Genomic DNA, 14,785 nt, shown 5'->3' with positions numbered 1-14,785 from the left:
GTAACAGAGAAGCCTTAGTGATAAAGTAAATAAGCCCAAAAGAAACCTGAGGGTTTACAGTTCACCAAAAGTATTTGGACATTTAAGCCACACTTAAAAATATACGAAAGTATGAGCATGTGTGACCTAAGTGGCCAAATACTGTACTTTTTTTGAGTCAGTGTATTGCCAGACATGTCTTTATAGTGTGTTAGAAATTAATATCTGAACATTAACGGACTGATCGAGAGGGCTGGGAATTGAGAACAGGTTCTTATTTAGATTTCATACAAATATTCTAACAGCAATTAAAATTTTTTTTATAATTTTCATGAACAGTTGGCAATTTTAATAAATAAATAGATGTTATTTATTTTAATGTTCTGTTGATATCTGAAACTTTTATAAGTTGACAACAGCTTCTTACTGGAGTGAATGCAGTAAGAATTGACATTGTCAAAATATTTTCCATTCTTTCTTCCTCAAAATTAGGAAATATTGAGAATCTCTGGCAGGATGAAGAATCATGAATGATTCCCTCCTCTTCTGCTCATTTGATATATCATGCATATCTTGAAAAATTAAGTATTCCTGGAGTTTTCAAATTTTTACTCATTTTAATTATTTACAGTATGTTTTTTTCTTTTTTTGCCTCAGTACTGGACAGACCTGAAACCTTGGATCTTCCTGTACCAAGGTCGGCGCTGGGAGCCTAGTTTGATCTTCTTCACGTGTGCATCCTCATCAGGTGTCCAGAACTTGGGCAGAAATTTATCAAAAGGCACTGTTACAGACGGTTGAGGTGTCAGGCCTACTTTACGGGCATAAAGATCATCTTGAACAGGATCGGCATAGCCAAACTCGTCATCCTCTTCCTCAGAGTCATCATAAACGCAGACACCAGCAGATACAGGTCTCCTGTAAGTCCTCTGAAGAGGCTGTGACTGACTGCTGCTCAAAAGACAGCCATTTTTGTTACATACCGCCAGTGTTCAATGCACATCAAACAAGCATAGCAAACCAAATAAAAAGCAAACACTGAAAACAAAATGTTTTAAAAAGTCCACACTATAGGTTGAAAATAAAGCAAAATAAAGACATCACAGCAACAAAGAAATCCCACAGTTAGCACTGATAAAATGGCAAACAGATGCATGTCAATGATACCAGTTCTGACCTGAGATGGGTCAGTGTCTCCCGGGACACATTACTGACAGCCACCTGTGACCTGGTAGTACACGGGACAGCAGTTGCCTCCAGGTGGCTCATGGGTAAGGCAAAGTTGGTCGGAGCAACAGGGGAGGGGCTGTGAAATCTACGGCTAGCAAGGTCATCTAGAACCACGTCGGGATCCGGTCGGTCTGCATCCGAATCACTGCTCTCATACTGATAGGTCAAAGACGGGTGAGCGGCTGTCTGTTCTTTTAAACCGGTGATAGATGAAGGGTCTGAACTTGCCCTCTCATGACTGGGACGGACCGCCAGTGATGGTCACAAAAGCACAATGCCAAGATATAGTGGGAAAAATAAGCACCGGCAAAGACAAACCAACAAAGGGGGAAGGTAATGATAATGAATCTAGAAAAAGTGAATGACCAAAAGTTCACATTCAAAATCTTTTGATTGCAGATTTCAGAGACATTGTTGAGTTCTTTTGAAATTCAAGAGGATTTAAGTTTTTTTTTCTCTGGAGAAAAATCTGAGAAGCTGGAGACTAAAGAAAGTTTTTACTCTCATTTTAATTTAATTAGTGTCTAGGATAGAAACGTGTGAATTTTCTATCCTATGGCCTCCTTAGAGAAAGACTAAACTTGCAGAAAACATGTTCTAGATAACATCATATATCATTGGTCACCTTTCACCAGAGTAAGTGAATATATGGCGTCCATTGAAAACCCTCTATGATCTGTAAAGTGTAGCCTTGCATTACCTTGTAAAAGTGCCATCATCTTCTGTGTACATAGGGCTAGCCCAGCTTCTTCTGTTGTCGTCATTTCGCTCTGCACGTTTCTTGCGTAATGGTGCTGGAACGTAGCCTGTCTGCTTGTCCTTTGTTGGCAGGAACTGGTTGTACTGAGTGGTGGCCTTAGGTGCTATGACCAGTGAACGGCGGTATTCTTTATTTTCTGACATCATGAAGCTCAGATCTGCTTCAGGGTCACTGCCACAACCTGGAGAAACAGCACAGACACCCAGGAGTGTGAGCTATAAACACACACACATGCACCCATAATTGTTTTTCTATGCTGGTGGGGACTTTCCAAAGGTTTTTATTGTTCTTATACTGAACTAATGTTTTCTAACCTATAACACTAAACCTAAAACTTACAGAATGTAATTGAATAACTTTTTTGAATTTTCAGATTTTCATTTAGTGTATTCATGAAGTTGTTTTTCTGGGGACTGTTGGATACAATGTTGTTGAATTCACGTTTTACTATTTTTGTGATGACAAAATTTGATCTAGACAAAGTACACAGTGCAAAAAAGTTTTCTTTTTCAGAATCTATTTTATACAGAAATCTCACCAAATTTCATTAGATTTTTCTTAAAGCAAGAAAAATCTATTTACCAATGCGATAAGAAAATAAGCTTCATATAGTTATAAAACACCACCATTCAAAAGTTTGGGCTGAGTAAGATTTTTTTTCTTCTCGAAGATATCATCATTATTATTATTATTATTATTATTTTTTTTTAAAGCAAAGATAAATTAAACTGATGAAAGGAAAGGAAAGTATATTTCAAATAAATGCTTGTCCTTTTGAACTTTCTATTCATTAAAGACTCTTGAAAAAAGCATCATGTTTACACAAAAATATTAAGCAGTACACTCATTTTCAAATGTAATAATATTAGAATGGTTTCAAAATAATCTTTTGACACTGAAGACTGGAGCAATGGCTGCTGAAAACATATCTTTGCCATCACAGGAATAAGTAACATTTAAAAATTTAAACAATCATTTTACATTGTAATAATATCTCATAAAATTATTGTTTTTACTGTATTTTTGATTAAATAATTGCAGCCTTGCTAAGCCTGAGACTCTAAAATCTCTAACTTCTAAATGGTAGAATTCTCATAAAATATAATCATCGTCCAAATACAGACAACAAAACAACCTTTTTGTTTATTAAATTTTAAAATTTTATTTTATTTATTTATTTTTTTGTAGTGCACTCATGCACATACTTCTATATAGTAAATACGGCAGTGGGAAGCGACTGACTCATTGACAGGTCAGTGGGAAAAAAGAAAAAAAATTCTCACTGTAGTGAACATGTAGAAAGCCCAGAACACTAATTATATCAGCTGCTAATTACATCAGCACCTTCCACATGAGCTGCAATTGAGCCCCTGAGACTATGACAGAGTAGAAAGCTGCTAATGCCACTGAAACGCAACCATGTAGAAGAGTATGAGTGAATGGAAGTCTGCACTTTCCAACAAACACTGTCTCAGGCAGCAAAATATAGCTCATGACAAAAGCCTTAAATGGTTTCACTCATACACCACTAGAGGGCACCAAGCATTTGTTTAGATATGCAAGAGTTAATTAATAAACTATAAACAGCTCAAGCAAAGTTTTTATTTTCTGTTGCACTTCACAGTTTATTTCACTTGCTCTGCTTGAGTGTTTTTTTTTTTACTCCAAAAAGACAAAATGAAAGACCAGTCTTCACTTTTCATACAACTACTCATCTCTGACTGCCTCAAAGTCAAGTTAGAACACACAAGAGAGACTTAAGAGACTGAAGAGTCTTACCCTCGCTGCTTCCTTTGAGTGTAGCGTCTGAGGATGTGCTGTAAGTTCTGGAGCCCAGTGAGTCGAGGCTGTCTAGAGAGTCTTCTCTCCTGTGTCCGGCTCGTAGTGGGAAGAGCTCTTCTTTCTCTGAGTACCAGCTATCTCTACAAGAGCTGTTTCGCACACTGCCCTGCAGTGATGTGCAATCCTCTAGTGTCTGTTGAGCACAAGGGTGTGAGTGTGAGGGACCAAGGGAAAAATACAAATAACAAACACAGCATACAGCCTCCATCAGTGCATAAACAGTCTTGCTCATGAGAATCTGCTGTCTTTTCCATTGTAAGTCATGCCATTGAGGCTGATCATGTACATAGAAGTATTTAAACTCTGTTCTGATATTGATGTGTATTAACAAAAAAATTTCCATGGCTATTTCTGTCTACAATAGCTGAAATATGCAGAGATTTAAATTTAAATGTCAGGTTTAATGACAAAATGATTTTGATGGCACTTCTATAATAATATAATAATCATGGTAAAATTCTATTTAAATTCAAATAAATGTTTTTTTTTCATATTTAAAAGTCAGTATCAAAGAAATTATTTGCTATTGGCTCACTGTTCCTTAATATTTAGTTAAACCATGAGACCAGTCGGCTGCATTCTTAGCAAGATATTTTAAATACCAGAATGGATATAAAATGAGATTTACATGGTCAGCAATTCTAGAAGCATCCACGGTATTCAAGCACTACAATTTAACATCTAAAAGTAAATACTACAGTCAAATACTGCATAATGTCAATACATATCTCACCTTATTTAGTGCTTTGCCAAGTAATCCCTCGAAAGCCTTTAGTTTTAGGTAAGGTCCATTATAAAAAGGATCAGCATGTGTCTTTCTGCCCAACCAGTATATGGTGATCAGAACCTAGGAAACAAATCAACACAACTGTATTAGAACACACTGCAACAAAGATATGATTCAGTGATAAAATCCAAAGCTACTTCATCTCTGGCTACATGCAGAGATGTCAGCAGAAACTAGTTAAATCACATTGCAAGATTAAAAGCCATTATATACCCTGGCACAAAAAATATTAGGACACTTTTTACACTTAGTTGCTTAAAAGATGCTTTTTAAGCCATTTCTCAAATTACTCTAATGTTAGTTTCAATGCATAAAGTTAACTGATGTTTGACAAAGTGTTTAAATATTTTTGTTAAAATTTTAAAGAATATGCACTATACTATTAAAAAGTTTGGGATCATTATGTTTTTATTTATTTATTTTTATGATAAAAAAGTACATGGAAGACTTTTACATTGATACAAAACATTCTGTTTCAAATAAATGCTGTTCTTTAAAAACATAGGAAGCTTTGCCAACATAGGAATAAATTACATTTTAAAATATATTCAAACAGAAAAGAGCTATTTTATTTCACAAGATTACATTCTTTTTTGGTTCAAATAAATGCAGCCTTGATGAGCAAAAGGGCCTTCTTTCAAAAACATTAAAAAAATTCATACTGACCCCAAACTTTTAAGCGGTAGTTTACTTTATCACTTGAAATAAATTGTATGGCCTGCATATTTTGTGCAGACATTTCCACTTTATTAAAGGTGGTTTAAGTGCCCTTTGGGCCACTGCATTTGTTTTCAAGAGAGGTGAGGGATGTCTTGAGCAGCGTACTTGAGTTTTAGATAAAGCCTCTTGAAATGGTTCTATTATATACTGTCACTGAGCTATTTAAGAGATAAACAGACAACCATAAACCACAATATGGAAGCTGCAAAGTGAGCATTATATTTGACACTGCAAGAATGAAGCCAGACTCCTAAAACTCACAGCATATTTCAAATGAACAAATTAGGAGATAAACATGAGCAACCCAAATGAAAAAAAAAAACTCAGCATTAGAACTTACATTTTTGAGCCTCCTGCTGCTCTCCTGGTGCCTGTAGAGGAGAAGAGGTGTTTGGTTAATCACTCACAGCCTGGGAAAAAGACAATAAAAAACAGTGGGCATGTTTTGGGTCTCTGTGTGCCCTGGTGAATGAGCTAGAAGGTGAAAGCACAGTCCCATCAGCTCTATACAAAAGGATATGCACTGAAAACACATTCACTCAAACAACCAGATGAACAACAGCTAAATAACCCCACTAAAACTAGCTTCACGTTTAAACTGACAGTATATATTTTATGTCAGAAATGCGACAAGCACATAAACAATAAAACAACGATAAGACACAGTACATGTACTGTGGATGTTCTACTTTTATGTCACCTTATTGTCCTTGACAGGTTATTTATGAACACTGTCACACAATGTGAAGACCAAATAGGATCACAATAAAAATACCAAATTCCTCTATGTAAAACGTCAATGGAATTTTGAACCTAAGATCCTTGACATCCTGTTGCTGTGTGTGTGTAACTTAGGCATTTCCTTCTCCTATGTTTTGACCAAGGTGATTGTTTAATACTTCAGCCATTTGCTCTCTGAATTGGAAGTCCCATGCTTACTAGCTAAACTTTGACTTGGTTTTCCCTGCAACTTTTAGCCTATGCCTTAACATAAAATAACATAAATATAAAACACAAAATAACATCCATTTCCCTAGAGATATAGATAATACTCTGGACCATGCATTTTAGTATTTGGAGTGCCCAGAGTATTTAATGACACTGGGAGGACCTGCACTGTAGATACATACCATCCTGAAACAACAGAGCACATTCTTACAGTACTAACAATACACTCTCAAAGTCAATACAGTGCATTTTAGCTGTGACAGCCATGATGCAAGATTTATTACACAAGCTACAGTGTTCAACAGCTGAGAGATTGGAGAGCAATTATGCTAGTCAGCGACCTGTGTGTTTTTCAAGCTGGTGAACCTGTATGACATGTTCAACTTGCCGAATGAAGGCGTTCACTGCTCCCGATAGCAACAATTTATTGCTCCAATAAAAGACGTAAGAGGAAAAAAAGTATGTGCCTGACATCGGAACAAAGTCCACATTTACAAAGCTGCTGGAAAAAAAAATGTCAAGAACATTCTGTCTTAAACGCTTGTTACCTAATGATAATTTATGAGCCCTGAAAAAGCCAAAGGACTCTTTGTTTTGGTGAGAAAAGATAGAAGCTCAAGGGTGTATTTTGGTTTCATGTGATCAGCTGTTCACTCACATGAATATGAGGTATTTATTTATCAGCAAATCCTATATGGGGAAGAAAAGATCAAAAGATATTATCTAACGGAGAAGGCACTGATCTTGAAAGGGAAAGCTAAATCAGCATTTCTGATCCAATCTGATAACAGAGAACAAAAAAAAAAAAAAAAAAAAAAAAAAAAAAAAAAAAAAAAGAAAATTCTGTCATCATTTATTCACTCTCATGTTGTCATGAACCCATATGACTTTATTCGGATGAAGATTTTTTTTTTTTTAATGTTGTACTGGTCCCATTTTCCTTGCAATTACAATAACTGAACTTTTCAAACATTAAAAAAATGCAAACACACCATAAACCAATGAAATGCATCATAAAAGTAGTCAGCAACACATTTTGGTTTCTTCTTCACAAAAAGCTATAATATATGGCTTTGGCTTTGCAAGATATGCAAAAAAAAAAGCACATGGACCACTTTCCCTCAAACTTTTATGGAGCATTTTTAAAAAATATTTTGGAGCTTGACAGCCTCTGTTCTAACTTATTATACTGAAAAGAGTGGCCGGTATATTTATTAAAAATTCACTTTCAAATATTGACTTTAAGTTGTTAACACTGGGTTATTTTAAAAATAAAAGCAGCTGCACTTTTAATTCTCCATCCTTTAGTAAGAGAACTGTGGCTGGAACATTCCAATTGCAACAGCTCATTTTTCTACTCAAAACACTGTCAGACATAATCAGAGACAAATGCTTTTCAATGGGGTCTCTATTCACACAATAGACTTTAAATGCTTTGAACTAATGTGTCTAAACAAGTACAAGACTGCGTCAAATTGCTTATAATCACCCGTCTGTTCCCAAGACAAAAGAAAAAAAAATGTTGTTTGCAATGATGACTGTTTGTGAGAATATAATGCTTGCACTGTTACATTCTCACAAAAGAAAACATCAACCTGCTGCATTTTGTAATATTTGTGTGTAACGAACTCAGAATCTTAGCTACATTCCCAAAAGCTGTTTTTTTTTTTTTTTTGGTAGTTTTAGGGCCTGAAGATACAGTCAGTGTCATAAACAAGTGTTGTACTAGCCCGTGGGAAAGTCACATTAACATTTAGGATGTGTCTTTATCTAGAAACCAAACCATTTCTGTATGTGTGATTATTGTGTCATGTCAAAGTAGAACACAATAGAGGTTTCTAAATGATACTATGCAGTTTCACTCTAAACAATGTCCAAACCACAGAGGCTCATACAGATGTTGAGAGTGAAAAAGCAGGATAGTCTATAATAGAGATAGAATATTGCCTACGCATAATCTAAAATACTTACACATGGACAAAGTCCAGCCCTCAGTTACACAATATCCAAGGCATATTTCTGGAATTTTCAAGTCGTACATCCGTCTTCAATATCGAAATGATTCATGCCCATAAAAGTGTGGTAAAGGCCTGCCAGTCCTTTTTGGACAATGCAATAAAATGATGCAGTGACAATGGTCAGGCAGGTTCATGACACATCAACACCTCTTATTTACAAAGCCTAATACTAGAGGGTGTGTGTGCATAGCTGGGATATTAAGACCTCACAGCCCAGTTCAGTAACATTCAGCAGGTAAAGAATGTTCCTGCTTTTATGAACAAATGCTAATAATGAGTCATGTCAGATTGCATCAATCTTTCTTTGTGTCTTTACTTTTTATAAAGTCTTCACTCACAGCCCTATGATACAACATAAACATTTCAATGGAGGCGTCAGCTGTGAATGCTTTAATGCTTCCCAAAAGGCTTGATACATTCTTATCCAAATCACCAGCTATAATCCACAAGTAAACATTGTAAAGATATAATGTTCACTAGCCTGATGTATGTGTCGAACAAACACAGCTCGTTTGTCTGTGTGGACAATTGAGTAATTCACAATACACCAGTGTTCATGTAGCAGACACCACTGATGCCATCCAGTGCCACACACCGTTGAGAAAATAACCTATTCATTCAAAATAACCTCCCACAACTCTTATAATGAAAATCTTTACAGTTCACAACACTGTGAATCCAGAGTGGATCTTTTACACTTTCAGCATGCAACAGTGCAGCAACAGTACTTATTTACTGCTCTAAATGGAGTTAAACCATCATTCAAAACTTTGGGGTTAGTATAACTTTTTTTTAAAAATGGTTTGAAGTCCTGTATGCTCACCAAGGCTGCATTTATTTGATAAAAATGCTTACTTTTCTAATTTCTTATTATCAATGTTGACAACAGCTGTTCTCCTTAACATTTTGGAAATATTTTATGAATTGAAGTTGAAAAAGAACAGCATTTTCAGTCTTGCTGAATAAAAGTATTAATTTTTTACTTACAAAAATATGCAGACCCTAAACTTTTGAATGGTAGTATATTTAAAACTGATAAAAAGGAATATAACATTCAACATATACATTTTTCAGTATTTTTCCACTTTAAACATAGCTAAAAATAACCAGCAGCCAACCTCAAACAAAGCATCTGCATGTACAGTATAGAGAAGAGAAGTAGTTTATCTGGGAATCAGTTCGGCACTGGAGCATGAGATGATGATATCGGTGATTAATAAAAACAATATTGTTGATGCCAAACTGTATTACTTCTGTAAAACCTCTGAAACAGATACAGAATGACATGAAGCCAGAGCATTTGTGATCACATTTCTTTTATAATTAATTTGGCTCTCTTATTTGAAGCCATGTACAGTATGACTCCTCTTGAAGTCAATAACTAATGATTATCCATAATTATTAGCACTGTCTGAAGACAAAAAGTGAGATTTTATCAACTGCACAACTCTATAAGCTACTGGAATGCAGGTAGAGATATAATTCTTTATCATTAACTTTATGTAATCACTAGAAACACGGCAACACGTTCACTGGATGAGACAATAATAAAACACAGAGACAAAGTTCACACAACTAAAGTGACAAGTGATGAAACCTTCTGAACCACCACTAGTCATAGTTGTCATCTACCAACAAATTACATGACAAATTTTCAATCCTATGAGAATAGCTCTTTTCAAAGAAGCTTCATGCCTGTATGTTCAAGACATACTAAATTTACCCAACACTAATAAAAAAAAAATCTGCCACTAAAACCTGGACAAAACAGTAGTCATGAAAATCTCTCTTATGTTGGACTTGAAAACTGTTTTCCATCATTGAAGTAAATTTTTCAGTTCAAGAAAAATATGAACTTTTTTATACATAGAACTAACCCCAAACTTTTGATTGGTAGTATATATATAAGTAAATAAGTTGTATAAGTAGCATGTCAGTAAATATTAATCGTGTTTATTAGCAGACATAAACAGGCCATGAAATGAGCAGCTGTCATGCTGGAAGAGGCTGCCTGGGGGACAGATGACCCAGAGTTGTTTCCCTCTCTGAGACACTTGCTTTTCATGGGCCGATGAGTAATGATGAATGCAGGCCCTGCTTATCTCAAGCCTGTCGGCAATAAGCTGCAATATCTCCTCACGTTGCCTTCTGTGTGACTGCGAACATTTGGCGTCAAACTCCACAAGGGCTGTAAACCTCAGATCAGTGTGAGAGATCAGAGAACTTAAATGTAGCGTACAAATTATGCCCTCACATTGCAGAAGGTTTACTGCCATCTGTATTAGCAGTTGGTGAAAGAGCACTGAAGTAGGAAAGTTGCACAAACAATGTATCGCTTCAGAACACAAAAAATGCATGGCATTTGCTCAAATGATTTGGCAAGGGTCGGGTAAAAAAAGCTTTTAAATATCACTGCTAGACTGCAGTGCAGAGCGTTCGAGTCTAATTCTTGACCAGCTTACAGTTAGAATATGCAAACTCTACAGCCTACACAAACCCGCAACAGAGAATACAAGCCAAAACTGTAGAGTTAATGAAGTAAACACTAACATGTTCCTGAAGATGTAAAGTTACACCAGGAGAATGAGGGCGAAAACAAACTATAAAAAGTAACAGTCAGGAATCATATCACTGCTGCACTTCATCTAGTGTCAAAAAGTGACCTTTCAATTCTAAAATTAGGATCCCTGGAACCCTTCCGACAAATGCCTGTCAGTGGACACAGATAAACCCTCACACACACCCTCAGACATATACAAGTGGAGTAAGTGTTTATAATTATAGCCTATAGGGATTGGATGAGTCCTGTTTAATCAGAGTCTCCGTGCAGTTGGCATGGCAGTGAGGGTGTGGCATGGTAACTGTCATGAAGTGAGGCTCACTTTGTTTAATCTCAGCGTCTGACGGTGCTGTCACTTCAGCTGAGGTAACAATGACATGACAGGCAGAAACTTCCAGCCCTCCCTCGCCATATTCAAAGCAGTCTTATCAATATGGGCAGGCTGACTTTACATATTTGAATCATTACTAATTTGGATGTGACGTGATACAGCTTTGATAGGTCACAATTGTCCAAACGCACCAATAATTTGTGCTTGACTAGTTCAAGCCAGAGCTGAACACACCTTGGTCAGATGAAGCAGTTCATAAAAGGATCTACTATAAGAAAACACAGGTACAAGATGAAAATCAGTTGCAGACAATCCACTGAATAGTTGACACAAAAATAATAATTTTCATGTTGTTTTTCCTACTTAAAACACATAACTTGAATTTTTGAAGAATATCGGTAGAACTATTTTTTAAACTTATTAAAGTGAATGAGAACTGAAGACGCTGAGCTCCAAAAAAAAAAAAAAAAAAAACACCATAAAGTGATGATTAATGCAGTCCAGACTGTAACTTGTGTGGTGTATTTCTTTCTAAATCTTCTAAACAAATGATGAGTTTATGTGAGAAGCAGACCAAACTTAAGTCGTTATTCGCTGAAAAACTAGACATTCAACATTTTCCTTGCCAGGTTCATGAGAATTCGTAAGAGCTTACAGGAGTAGAAGTGTTTTCCAATTTCCCAATTCATGAATGAATTTTTTTTTGGTGAAACTGATGAATCAGGTCATAAAAGCAGTCTGAATGATTCATTTACAAACTGAACTGATCTAGTTTTCATTGACCTAACGATCTGGTTAACAGACCACTGATGGAGAAGATTATCAGTGAATGACCGATCTGTTAGTCACAGCTATTTTGGAAGACTTGGAAAATGTTGCACAAGTCAAGCAAACTACTTTTATTATACGTTTATGGTCCTTTATTTCCTTTTTGAAGCTTGGAAGTTTCAGTTTCCATTCATTTTAACTGCCTGCAGCATAAAATGCAAAAAAAATAAAATAAATAATAAAATAAAAAATAAACAAAAATAAAAACTAATAAAAAACAACAAAAAACAACAACAACAAAATAGCTGAAATTTTAACTAAAATTAAATTAAAACAGGAAAAAAAACCCTCTTTCAAATTACATCGGGACTAAACAAAGGGATGCTGGCATTTTTAAAATTCTTATAAAACACACTGGTGTAATTTGCATAATGAATATAAATAATTTAAAATATTCAAATGAATAATGAAAATAGTGTTCAAGTCAAGCAAAGTCAAGTTAAGACTTGTAAAATATAACAGCCTAGTACTTCTTAGTGGTTTTGTTTGCAAATATCAGAGTGCTATTGTGGTGATGAACATGTCAGAGCTGGACTGACAGATCTCACGACGTAACTATACAAGACACACCTGTGAGAATGAACAGGTTGATCAACATGCCATGTTTTTCCACCCTGGTCACAGGTATGGGCTGAGCCAAAACACTGAAACTACAACAATATAGCATGATTACAGTTTGCACATGACATAAACACCTACGAGTGGCAAATTCACCCACAGCACACATGCAAAAAGTCCTTAATCTCTCTTCATCTCGGATTTACACATACATAAACCAACTGTCAGCTTCTGATTCAGCGATAGTGAGAGTTTATGCTTCACTGATGAGGGTGATTCTGCTGTTTTAAGATCAGATTATATTTTCATTGCGACTCACCTCTGCTCAGCTTCATTTACTGGCTCTTCTCTAGCTTTCATTTTTCACTTGACAAAAGTGCATATCTAATTCATGACTTTTATTTAATTTTCAAGTCATTTTCACAAACAAAACAAGCCGGGAATGACTGTATGATAAAAGTTACAAAGCTATTATGTCAACAACCACAACACGTCCCATAAATGTATTAAAAATAGCCATTCGCATTGAGTCTCATACAATGAATTTAAATAACTGCCTCGGTAATAGAAGCCTGTTTTACAAAAGTATGTGGATATGAGACCAGAGGACAATAAGATCTGCCAAAATCACCATCCAGTGAGCCATAAACAGTGGTTGGACACATTCTGTTGCAGCTAAACCACTGCTATTTTCACATTGGCGAAGAGTCAAGCATATTACCGAACATTGTAAGTTGAGAAAACCAAAACTTACTTGACAGTCACACGTGTGGATAAGTCTTGAAGGTCTCCTGGGTGGAAAAGCTGGGCCTCTTTTAGTCCAAGCTTTGCACAGGCTTTTAAGAAGAGGCTGATGTTGTCCTGTCGACAGAGAATATGTCCACCTTGTGAGTTAGACAGAAGTCATATGGGAACTCTTTGGCACACGCAGTCTAGAAATCATTGCATCCAAAGTTCAGTCCAGTGAGCTGAAGCAGTGGGAGGAGACGAAAGAGGGCAGGTGGCAAATAAAAAGTGACACCACAAGAGCAAAGAATGAAGGCAGGGACATCACTGATTGATCTATGACAGTACCTGTGAGAGCAGGAGTTTGGCCTCGGGGTGGTGCAAAAACATGATAGAGAGTGTCAACGCCACTAGTCCCCTCCCCCGCACATGCACGGCAGTCACACAAACACACACACACTCTCCCTTTCTGCTCGCTCTAGACTAACCCAGACACATACCTACATGTGCACAAACATATAAACTCAAGCATACTCTCCCTTTTCACACCCAGAAACCGCCACTCAAATCTCTCAGCAGAATATTTGAGGAATCTTCAGGGCGGTGGATTATTTTGGAGACCGGGTTGCCATGAAACACAGGTGACTGAAACGACAAACTATTTCCCCAGAGCAAGTGTTACAATTGCTTAGTGGGTGGGTAGTTAAATGCTTAAATATAAAGGAAACTTGAGATTGTGTGTGTGCATTCACATACACATCCGGTATGTTGATGAATGCAGACTATCACGGCACTGATGTTGTGTTGTGAGATCATTTCAATTAGATTTGATCAGCCATCTGGATGAGATGTTCAGAGCATTCAGCCCACCCTTTCCTGCTTTCCAGCTAGCTCTAAAATAATCACAGGGTGCTCTGGTCTATATTTAAACAGCAAACATGCTTATTAGCAGATGGCAATGAGGAGCTGCACTTCTGAATCACCTCCTAGCTTAAACTGTTCTATCCAGAGTCAAAGGTTTTACCCTGACCCTGTGTGAGGGTCAAAGTACCTTTTGAAGCATGTTTCATCTGTGTTTAAAGGTAACAAATTAGCATTCTGTTCCTCAAACAAATTCTCACACTCCAGCAGCTTGATCAGTGTCCTTAACCTTTAACCTAGACTTATGCAAAATATCTACTGTAAGATATGAAAAAATTCCGCTAGTCACCTGTTTACCTGAATACCTGAATGCTAAATGTCATGGAGCAGGTGGCTAGGAACAAACAGACCTTTACATGGAATTTAAAATGACCTACAATTCCTTAACAGGACATGTAAATCAAACCATTAATAGGTGTTAAGAATTTTGCACAGATAGCTTCGGGACAATGATATAATCACTGGCCGGAGTGTGTCAAATACCTCTACCTATAACAATATCACCTTGCCACAGAGAATACTTCAAATGTATAAAAAATAAGGTGTAGTTATTAGGTTTCACACAACAAAACAGTTA

General features: G+C 36.4%; 1 protein-coding gene across 12 annotated transcripts in view; it reads right to left on the bottom strand.

Annotated features, from left to right (window-relative positions):
* The window catches only part of lmo7a (LIM domain 7a), a 44,318-nt gene that overhangs the window by 20,211 nt on the left and 9,322 nt on the right, over positions 1-14,785 (bottom strand). For 10 of the 12 annotated variants that reach the window (XM_042731320.1, XM_042731325.1, XM_042731329.1 and 7 more), the window contains exons 4-10: positions 13,316-13,422; positions 5,659-5,689; positions 4,545-4,658; positions 3,749-3,944; positions 1,910-2,150; positions 1,157-1,447; positions 649-930 (exon numbers count right to left, since the gene is read on the bottom strand). In XM_042731320.1, the coding sequence (XP_042587254.1) occupies positions 649-930; positions 1,157-1,447; positions 1,910-2,150; positions 3,749-3,944; positions 4,545-4,658; positions 5,659-5,689; positions 13,316-13,422 (1,262 nt within the window). The remainder of the gene's footprint in view (positions 1-648; positions 931-1,156; positions 1,448-1,909; positions 2,151-3,748; positions 3,945-4,544; positions 4,659-5,658; positions 5,690-13,315; positions 13,423-14,785) is intronic. The other 2 variants (XM_042731327.1, XM_042731328.1) reach the window with 1 other exon arrangement.

This window comes from Cyprinus carpio, chromosome B9 (genome assembly GCF_018340385.1).
Source record: "Cyprinus carpio isolate SPL01 chromosome B9, ASM1834038v1, whole genome shotgun sequence".
Lineage (NCBI taxonomy): Eukaryota > Metazoa > Chordata > Actinopteri > Cypriniformes > Cyprinidae > Cyprinus > Cyprinus carpio.
This window is presented reverse-complemented; position numbering and strand designations above follow the sequence as displayed.